This window comes from Fundulus heteroclitus, chromosome 20, assembly GCF_011125445.2.
Source record: "Fundulus heteroclitus isolate FHET01 chromosome 20, MU-UCD_Fhet_4.1, whole genome shotgun sequence".
Lineage (NCBI taxonomy): Eukaryota > Metazoa > Chordata > Actinopteri > Cyprinodontiformes > Fundulidae > Fundulus > Fundulus heteroclitus.
Genome location: NC_046380.1, coordinates 14,238,785 through 14,249,541, shown reverse-complemented (window position 1 = coordinate 14,249,541; position 10,757 = coordinate 14,238,785). Strand labels below are relative to the sequence as shown.

At 40.6% G+C, this 10,757-nt stretch overlaps 1 protein-coding gene and 1 long non-coding RNA gene across 2 annotated transcripts in view; both read left to right on the top strand.

Moving 5' to 3' along the window:
- Positions 1-4,870: 4,870 nt before the first annotated feature.
- On the top strand, positions 4,871-6,081 carry LOC118567202. Its single transcript, XR_004933542.1, has 2 exons — positions 4,871-5,170; positions 5,278-6,081. It is a non-coding gene; the product is annotated as an uncharacterized LOC118567202 (long non-coding RNA).
- Positions 6,082-6,548: 467 nt separating this feature from the next.
- LOC105935986 (guanine nucleotide-binding protein G(s) subunit alpha) overlaps positions 6,549-10,757 on the top strand; it is a 38,273-nt gene continuing 34,064 nt past the window's right edge. The window contains exons 1-2 of the mRNA XM_012876618.3: positions 6,549-6,707; positions 8,537-8,609. Coding sequence (XP_012732072.2) covers positions 6,569-6,707; positions 8,537-8,609 — 212 coding nt within the window. The 5' untranslated portion in view covers positions 6,549-6,568. The remainder of the gene's footprint in view (positions 6,708-8,536; positions 8,610-10,757) is intronic.

The window sequence follows — 10,757 nt, the reverse complement described above, 5'->3', positions numbered from 1 at the left end:
CTGACGTCAAAGAACACCGGAGGAAGCGGAAGTACTGGGGAGAGACTATTGGAGCAACTGTAGAACTGAGGTGAGTTGATCAAGGCACTGATTGGTTGCATTTTATTATTCACTTAGGAATCTGAGAACAGCTTTGTGTGTGGTGATTAAACTGTTTTGTTCTGTGAGTGTGCTCCTGAGAGTTTCCCCTATGTCAGACTGGCCCGAGTATTCTGTCGTGGTTTGTGGCAAGCTTCTGACCCACATGCAGGAAAACTATCAGGAGACAAGAATAAAAGTTGAACAGTCTTATTGCAATACTGGGGAACGTGGATAACAGGTTTGGGATCTTTGGGGGTTTCTTGATCACGTTATGGTGGAATTGTGAGGGAAAGGGTAAGAGATGAGCGGAGTGAATGTGCACAAATTAAAGAGTTGATCTTACTGGTATGAGGTTGGTTGTTTGGTGCCAGGGAGGAGTGAGCAGAGTCCAGGAGTGTAGATCCATGTGGCGAGCAGTATTCCAATATCGAGTTGGTGATGGTAAAGGGTTGGAGTGCAGATAGGTGATGCTGAAGGTTTTGGAAGAACCGTCACAGAGAAATCACATCCAGGGGAGACCTTGGGAGGAAACTTTGGAAGAAGGTTGAGAGGGCTGGGTTAGCATAAGCCAGGAAACACAAGGAAAACAACTAGAGAATTTCACGAAGGGCTAGAGGTAACTCATAGGTTGAGACTCAGGCATTGAATGACAGGAAGCTAGCCCCTCTTCAGCTTCAGAAGATGAGCTGGTCAGATCCACCCTCCGGGGAAAACCTGCAGCTCTGTTGGATAGAAACTTGACACAAACACAATACATCAAGAACCCTGACAGACACTGTATAGTTTCAATATTTTTAATAGAAAAGTGAGGTGTGCATTTTTATTGAGCTTCCTTGAGTCCGCTTCTTCAAGGCAGTTACACCTGCAAGCCTTTCAAGGTATGTCTCCACTAGCTTTGCACATGTAGAGCCTGAAATCTTTGTCCGTTCTTCTATGCAAAACGGCCCAGGCTCAGCCATGAGTGAGTGGAAACAGCAGTGTCGCAGAGCAAAATATCAATTGGACTTAGGTGTAGGCTTTGATTGAACAATTCTAAGTATTGAATCTGTCTTAATCCAGACTCCAGCTCTGGTTGTATGTTTGGAGTTGTTGTCCTGCTGGAAGGTGAACCTCCACCCCATTGTCAACCCTTTGCACCTTCTCACAGGTTTTCTTCCAGGATTCCTTTGTATTTCCATACATTTTCCCATAATCTCTGGCAGGTTTCACTGTCTCTGGTGAAGAGACGTATCCCCACAGCATGATGCTATCATCACCATGTGTCACTCGTGGTAATGGTGTGTTCACCTATCATGGGCTACGTAACATCAGAGTAATTAAGTTTGGTTAGTATTGGATACAGTCAGAGTGGGGTAAGGCATTGCCTTAAAAACTTTTTTTAATTAATAGTTTTCCAGGTTTTCCAGGATTGTTAACTGTTATATATTATACTTTCATATTAGTAGCATGATGTCTTGAGTAGCATGATGTCTTGAGTAAATTTTCTAATTCAAAACATTGCTTTTGAACATTGCTTCCATATGCGGCAGTTATTTAAAAGTTACAGCTATTAGTGTGTCTGGAGTACTTCTTATAACCTAATCAATAATCTTTCAGAGTTATTCATGGAGGCTGGGTAGGTTGATAATCATTTTTGCCTCAAAGAGGGCGCCTCTCCCCTTCTGTACCTCTGCTTCTTGACGCTCAGGGCAATCATGTGATCCGACCAAAGACCGACCCTGCTTTAAAGACCAGAGTCAAGCGGCGTCAAGGGGGAAATCAGCATCACTCTGATTTGCCCTTCAAATTAAAAGCACAAAGCCCCTAGGCAAAAATAGAATACTGTTAAGATTAAGAATATAATACAACATGGAATACTCTGCAAAATGTCTTGCCGCTTAAGAGCTTGATCTCCCTGATCGATTTTAAAACTGGACTTATGTTCTTAGATATTATTTCTTTAAATTGTCAGTGTTTTTAATTCTGTCTGATGTAACATTTTACATGTTTTACATGTAATATTGTGTAGCTAGTTTTTATTTGTTTTGTATGGAGGTATTATTGAATTAAGTATGTGTGAATTTGAAGTCACAGAGAGAAACGCGATAAGAAATTTGTAATTGTCGATTTTATTCTATCATTCACAATGCACAAATACTTTTAATATACTGCCATTGAAATCCTCAAAAGTAATTGTTTTTAACTTAGTGAAGATATTTTAAAGTATTACAAATTACCATATGCCAGTCGACATGCAAAAAGCACCAACTTTGTGATGACTTTTTAGTGACTGTGCAAAAAATAAAAACTGAGTAGAAACAAGGCTGCTGCTGATTTCTCTCTCTCTCTCTTTCTCTCTCTCTGTCTGTCTCTCTCTCTCTCTTGAAAAAAACTAGCATTTAAGGTGTTAGAAATTCAGAAATGTCATGTATATATATATATATATATATATATATATATATATATATATATATATATATATGACATTTCTGAATTTCTAAACACCTTAAATGCTATATATATATATATATATATATATATATATATATATATATATATATATATATATATATATATATATATATGATGTCTGGCTACTCTACCCACCTCTGTTTGTATGGAGAGAATTGAAGTTAATTAATTAAGAATGAAACATTTAAACCAGTGTTGGTATATGAGGTGTTGAGAGGTGTGGAGGGGATTCAGCGTGAATTTCTGGAGGCTCTGGACATTGTGGGGCTGTCATGGTTGACACAATTCTTCAGTGTTGCACGGAAAACTGGGACAGTGCAGTTGGAGTGGCAGACTTGGATCAGGGTACCAATTTATAAAAAAGGGGACCGAGATTGAGTTTTACTTATCGACACATCAAAGATTATCCCCCAGAATGAGCCGGAATATGTCGCTGGAGAGAGGGATGTTGCGGTTCCCTCTTTCCTGAATGGATGGATGTCGATAGATATTCCTCAGCAGAGGTGGGAAGTAGCCAGTTACATTTACGTGAGAACATTTTTGAACAAAATATACTTCTGGGAGTAGTTTTACTACACTGTACTTCTTAGTTTTACTTGAGTAAATATTATGAAGAAGTATTGCTACTCTTACTTAAGTAATATGTCTGGCTACTCTCTACACTGTAACTTTACTGAATAAAGAACAAAGTTGTTTAAACCAAAAATGCACCAGATAGACACACAGCTACAGTTTCTATTAAGGTGAGACTTTTTGTTTATACACAAGTTTTGTTGTTTTAATAGTATTTTCCATCTGCTGACCTCACTGAGCCATTTACAGGTCAAGTAATCACAGTAAACAGTAGATATTGTTATTGGAAGTACTTTGCACTGTCCTAGCTTACTGTATATACATTAACAGCTTGGTTTCACACGTTTTATGTTGAAAAACATTGTTTAGAAATGGGGTTCTTCTGCCTGAATTTGTTGTTTGTAAAGGTTTTATGTTAATTGTTAAAATACCAGAATTTCTACATCATTTAATATTTTTGCCTGACCATTTACATCATTTTTAAATATAAAAACAGTTGTTAGAAATATTCATTCAGTACTTGAGTAGCCTTCTTACCAAATACTGTCTTACTGTCACTTAAGGAATTTCTTGGTTGGGCACTTTTTACCTTGACTTGAGTAAAAATTGTTGAAGTAGTGCTACTTTTACTTAAGTAAAATGTCTAGCTACTCTACCCACCTCTGTTCCTTAGGCAATTTTAGAGTTTGTTTTCTGTCAAATGGACAGACGAAGCAGTAAAGGTAACGTTATAAATATAACAGTTCTAAAGTCCTTTCTCTGCCTCCCTCCCTACCCAGAGAATATACTTTAAAATACTACTGTTTGTCTATAAATCACTGAATGGCTTAGCACCTAAACACATCACAGACTTGTTATCAGTGTATCAACCCTCACTAAGGTCTTCTGGGTCCAGTCTACTCTGCATACCCAGAACCAGAACCAAACATGGAGAAGCAGCATTTAGTTTCTATATATATTCCACTTATCTGGAACAAACTTCCAGAAAACTGTAAAAGTGCTGAGAGCCTGAGTTCCTTTAAATCAAGATTAAAAACACATTTGTTTAGGATTGCCTTTGACCGTTCTAGTTAACCTGTTCATGGACGAATAAGATTGTAGTCCAACTGTTTTAATGTTTGCTTTTAGTTTCCATTTTCCCGTTTATTTTTGTTTCAGTTTTTCTACATTTTATCCCAACTTGCTTTTATTTCCCCATGTTTTAATCACGTAAAAGCACTATGCGCTCTCCTTGTACTGAAATGTGCTATACAAATAAATTTGCCTTGCCTAAAGTATCACTAGTCACATTTCATTGTGTACTTGCAATGTCTGTTGCCTCCAGGAAACAATCACTTGAATGTTCTTCTTCTTCTTTTCTATTATGGCAGGATTGCAAGCAACTTTAAAGTGCATACAGCCACCTACTGTACATGAGTGTGTAGCAACATTACTTCACATCTATTAAATTCTATTTTTTTATTTTGTATTCTGAAGATAAATAAATAATGCTTTTCTTAATCTATAAATATACTTTATATTTCCTTCATTTCCCAATAATCCTTTAAGACTCCAGTCTTGGCCTGTCCTAGTCTTCTTCTTCTTCTTCTTCTTCTTCTTAATTTTAATGGCGGCTGGCAAAAAACAATGTGGTGCATTACCGCCACTAACCAGTAAGGAGTGTAGACCAGGACAGACATGCCAAAAAAAAAAAAAAGACACCAAAAAAACTATATTCTTTTCACTTTGCAGTCATATTTTATAACCTGGTCCTTTAAAAACGACGCATTTCGGGGGTTTGGTTGTGCTTTTATTCTGAACCGTTGAACCGGAAATGAAGTCGGTCGCCATGGTAAACTTGACAGCGGTTGTTCATTCCCAGGGTTCCGTGAGAGCCGTTTGCCCCACCCCACCTCTTCAGCGCTATCTATCTCAATGTACGATTCTGTGAGAGAAAAAACGGGGGCAAAAATAATTCAGAGAAACGCCGCGAACGGAGCGACTCTCACCTACCAGACCGGTTCAGGAGCGGAGCGGCCGCGGACCGTCGGCGCCGACAGCAACTGTCTCTCTCCGTTTGGATGAAGTGAGTGACAAAAAAAAAAAAAAAAAAAAACACGAGAAAAAAAAAAACACCGCGGTATGTTCATGTATCATGCACATGTAACCATAATCTGCCGTACGGATTCAAAGGGAATACAAAAAGCCGAGAGAGTTGACAGCGGACCGTGCTGCTGCTGCGGCTGCTTGCGCCAAAACGGGGGGACACAGCGGAGGATTTCCACGAATATCGGCCGGACATTCGGACGCGGAGACGGACAGCCTGCTGCCGAGAGCCGCCTGTGCTCGACCGGAGAAGGTTTCCGATGTGAGCAGTAACACAAATTAACTCTACTGACAGAAATAAAAAAAAAAAACGGACGGACTAGGGGCCTTTTTTCCACCCCCCTTTTTTCTATTTTTTTTTTTTTTGTTCCTGTCAAACCCTTTTTGTAAAAAAAAAAAAAAAAAAAGAAGCAGACACCAGCATCTATTGACCAAAGAGAGGATTGAATTCTCGACACATATCATCAATAAGGTTACCGAGAACCTTCCCGAATCAACTAAAATGTGAGGCTTTTTTTTTTTTTTGGATGAAGCCTGATGAATCACATGCCGTCGTTTTAGGAGGACGTCTATTTTATCCTCGTTATTTATTTCCTCTCCATCTCTAGTCCACCTCTGGCGTGGATTCGGTTCGCCTGGAACTGGATTTCCGATCGGTTCGATTGAGAAAGCCGCGAATATATATATATATTCTGTAAAAGGAGGAGAGAAATAAATAGATAGATTAGATAAATAAATAAATAAATAGGGGAGGTTGAAGAAAACAGCAGTCTGGTTGAAATGGATTGAATGGCAGTGGGAGTTATCAAGCCGAAGATGGGCTCCTGAGAGGATACTCGCCGTGGAACATTTAAAAAGATTCATATTATAAAAATAACTAGCAGAGAGAGACAAAGAGAGAGAGAGAAGCAAAGTCCGGTGTTCCTACGCCTCCAAGGAACCAGGGGCGCCGGGGTTCATTCATGAGCAGCCAGAAAGCTGGAAATTCCACTCCACGACCAGCGTTGATGACTTCATTGCGGATTTACAGTGAAAAACACGGGAATCAAGCGCTTGGCAGGGCGGGATCGTTTGCTCCCGTGCTGATGGTTCACCTCTGAGTGCCCACGTCCACAGGAAACGCCTGGTGAAAGCCCACTTACCTGACGCCTGCTTCATCCTGGAGGTGGGGTGCATACATAGATGTCACCAGTTCTGAGCCAGGCGTCCAGTTCAGGAATTTAGGATTCAAAGGCCCATCTAAGCCATCCGCCCTCCCCTTTTTTTTTATTATTTGAGCCTGTCACTGGATTTTTTTTTTTTACATTTGTGGTGTTTTTTTTGTTTAACTTTTTTTTAATACATTTTTTGGGGGGCGGGGTGGGGGGGTGGGTGGGAGATGGGCTGTCTTGGGAATAATAAGACTGAAGACCAGCGAAATGAGGAGAAGTCTCAGAGAGAGGCGAACAAAAAGATCGACAGGCAGCTGCAAAAAGACAAACAGATATACCGGGCCACTCACCGACTTCTTCTGTTAGGTAGGTAATTCTTATTCTTCTATTTTTTTCTTTAAATCTATCAATAATTGACAGTTTTTTTGTGTGTGCTTTAACGAATGTCGCTCCAGGATCAATTCTGCAAGGCGTCAAATAAAAGGATAAAAGATGCATTTGACACGAGCTTGTAACGCCACCAGTTTAGTGTTTTGACACGGAGCTGTTGCAGGGAGAGAAAGGGGGGGGGGGGAGAGAAATGAGTCTGGCCTGCATTCTGGGGGTCATTATGGAGCCTGATTGCTGAGCATGTGAGAGACATCAGACCAGACACCGCCATCTGTGTGGAGGCAGCACGCTCAGGCAGCACGCAGCTTTCTTACGCGCTCCCTTCTCCCAGAACGCCGCTCGTGATCTGCCGTGTTGGTGTTTACAGTCAGGGTCCTGGTCGCCTCCGACTCCTGCTCTGGTTCGCTTTCGTCAGATGAAGTGCTCCCAAAATGGGGGGGGGGGGGGGGGGGGGGGGTAGAGAAAAAGGGAAGCCATAGAGAGCTTTGCTCTTTATGGCTTTTGACTTTTGGGCCTCGTGATGCTTCGTGCATGTTGAAGACTAGTATCCTGTTAAACCTCGGAGTGGAAATTAGGATTACCATTAGGATTAGTAGCTTCCCTTGAACGCCTGTCGGGCTCGTTTTAATCTGTGACTGATCCCAGATTTGCGCACACACACACACATCACACCTCTAAATGCCACTTCGGAGATCTTCTCGGCTGTCTAGGAGACGCACAGGGCTACGGGGCTAACGCCAGATCCACGGTCGGCGTCCTGGGTGAGATGCTGAGGCTGTCTGCGCACGCTGGTGCGAGTCTCTCTGGCCTTGTAGTCGCACGCCGAGCCTCCATGTAACGAACACAGCCGGAACTCAGGGTTGAAGGTTTTTCCTTTCCTCCGGGTTGTCTTGCAGGCCCCCCCCCCTTGATCAGCTGGCACTGAATGAAGGTTCAGATCAAATGGAAGCTGTTAAAGAGCTAAAAAAGGGACAGAGACAAAAAAAATGTTGGTACTAGAACGGTTCTGATCGGCTGCCTTTGGCCCCGTGTGATGTCACCAGAGGAAGGCGACGCTAAAGCTTGTTTTTGAGAGGGTAGAGTTTTTGCGTTAACTAGTGAATAGCAGACAAAACAAAAATCTGGCTGTTAGACTTTAATCACAGTGAGTGTTATAGATTTTTTTTTTCTTTTCACTGACGAATCTGCAGAGGAGCTTTAAAGTGGGGTTGAATGTGGTTGAGGTTAGAGTCTGAGCCGACGCTGGAGTAGGGTTTCTCCAAGGTAGGACCAGAGTGGGTCCTAACGCCTACTTCAGGAGCCATGAGGCGGTTTCAAAGAAAAAAAAAGTTGATATGTTTAACTCGTGTCTTTGTAGTAGTTTAGATTTTTGTTTTTGTCCGTGGTTCCTTTGATAAATTAGCTGGACTGGGAGGATTTCCTTTATCGGAGGTCCCAGGAAGAAGCAGGAAGAACTTCTTCTTTTAATAATACGGGCTCACTGTGCTTTCTTTAGAAGTGATGTAGCTTCAGTTCTTCTTGTGTTTGTGTCGAGTTTTTCGTCCCTGCTTGCGCCCATCATGCAGTACAGCTGCGTAGACGAGGGGGGGGGGCAGACGTTTAGGGTCAGCTTAGAGAAACAAAACCCTGAAGTTCAGGTGATTAGAAAGCAAAATCTTAAGCATCAGTTTTTAATCACCAGAGCCCTTTTTGTCGTTGCATGGTGGGTTTGTTAGTTGTTGTCTTTTTGTTGCAAAGTTCTGTGCTTTTTTTTTCTTTCTTTCTTTTCTTCATCCTTTCTAACTCTGTTTTGCCTTCACTCTCAGGGGCCGGAGAATCTGGGAAAAGTACAATAGTCAAGCAGATGCGAATATTGCACGTCAACGGCTTCCATGCAGAGTAAGTGTTGCTCCTTTTTCTCTCCGCTTTTGCCCCGCTCGGGACCTTTGGAGATCATTGAGTCAAAGGTTTTGACAAGGTTGTTGGCGTGGGTTAATTTTCAATCTAGAAACAGTAAAAACAAATGAGCAGAAACGTTCTTCACACAGAATACAAGCATTTAAAAACTGTTTTAGTTGCAGGATGTAAGATATTATTTAAGGTTCTTAATTTTAAGGATAAAATGTCAACTAGTCAAGTTAAAAAAAAAATACAATAATTAGCCTGAAAGTATGATCATTTGCCTCTCAGATGTGTTGGTTTTTAATGTAATTAAGTTTATGTGAAAATCAACCAGATTTCCATGTGTTTTGGCTCTGTTTGACCCAGAACACTTCTGACCGCTCTTTTATTTTCTAGACAAATCACTGTTGATGCAATAGTATCCACTTCTAATAAGAGCACCAGTCCTCAACATATGTTGCTCCTACATGAGTGTAGAGCTTTGACTACTCGTGTTTTATTAACAGTTTGTATCATTAGGGCTGGACGGTATATAGAAAAAAAGGATATCGATAAAATAAAAATCACATTTATCGATAATTATCCAAAAATTCAAAACATATATTTTAAGTGCAGCCTTATTTTTAGAGACAGAACACACACACACTGAATTCAAACTCAGTGTTTGTGTGTTTTTGTTTGTTACTTTTTTTTACCAAAACTGCAAGTTTTTAAAAAAAGAACGCATGCTCTCTGAACTCTTTGAAGGGGGCGGGGCTTGGTGTCTGCATATGTGATTGGTTGGGAGGATGTAATGACTGTAGTATTAACTAACATGGCTAGAATGCAAAAGGAAGGAATCTGTTATTCTATTGAACTTTTTATTGACCTTTTTTTTCTATCATTGATATACGTCTATCGATCGATATGTATTGTTATTAAATTACCGTCCAGCCCTATGTATCATCACAAGCTGTAAATGCACAGAGAGACTGATTCGTTTTGTATCTTGAGCGATTGTGACTGCTGACGAGCCGGGGGGGAAGCTCAAAAACTCCACCCTTTTTCTGATCAGTGAACGCACCATAACTGCATGCCAATAGGTCATGGTAAGAGCCAATTCTTTGGTGTGGAACCAGTACTGAATGTTTGCTCCTTTCCGTGTCAGGGAGGAATTTATTTAATGAACTCCGGGGAAAAGTTAAAAGGAAACTGTATTGTGTAACACCTGTAGAGACATGTCTGTAATTATTTTTGGCTGCGAGTGAGCGACGCTTTTAGCAGGTAACAGGAAGGCTGAATGTATGACAGCAAAGTTGCGCCGCGTTACCCTTTTTGAATTTTCACTATCTGTCTGTCAGGCGACGTGCTGCGTTTGGAAACATTGGCAGCCTGTTGGAAATCTAAGGTCTACTAACCCCAGGGAGCACACACCGAGGCTGTTTTAGTAACAAAAGATGTGTTGTCCATGCTAATAGTATTTTAGCATGCTGAAAACAGCTTAAAATGTTTTAAACTCTGTAACGAGTTAGTCCTTGGTTTAAGATAATTAAACTGTTTTACAGGGACTGTGCTGTCTCTCTCACACCGTGTGATGCTGTTAATGATAATAATTGATGGCCATTCACAGCAGAGAGGGTAACAAAAGTATATTATAGAGCTTAAAACGAAATAAAACCAGAATATAAGGTTCGTAAAAACAATCTGTTGCCTCGTTTTGAGCTGTAGTTTCTTGGGTTTTCTGGACACTTTTTTTTTTTATTTTATTTACAAAAAGTTGGAATGAAAGCATTTTTTTTAAGGGTTTTCAGGAAGGCTGATGTGATCAGCGTTAACTTTATGGATAAAACGTTTATTTAGCGCGCACTATGTTTTCATAGATGGGTTTCCCCTCTGGGTGCTGGCAGCCACCCTTGTCGTGTGAATTTCCTAGACCTCGCTCCCTAATTGATGCAATGGAAACCAAATATATATAGCCATATTTTGATTTATGTCTGTATATTTTGTGCTTTTGATGCTTGATCTGTTTCCTCGAAAGAGTTTTTTTTGGGAGGGGGGGAGGATGCAAAACATTAGGGGTTAGTTTTTATGTATTACGAAGGTTTTTGTGTGTAAGAAAAGTGTCTTTGTCAAAGAGGATGTATTTAGTATTTGCAAGCAATAACT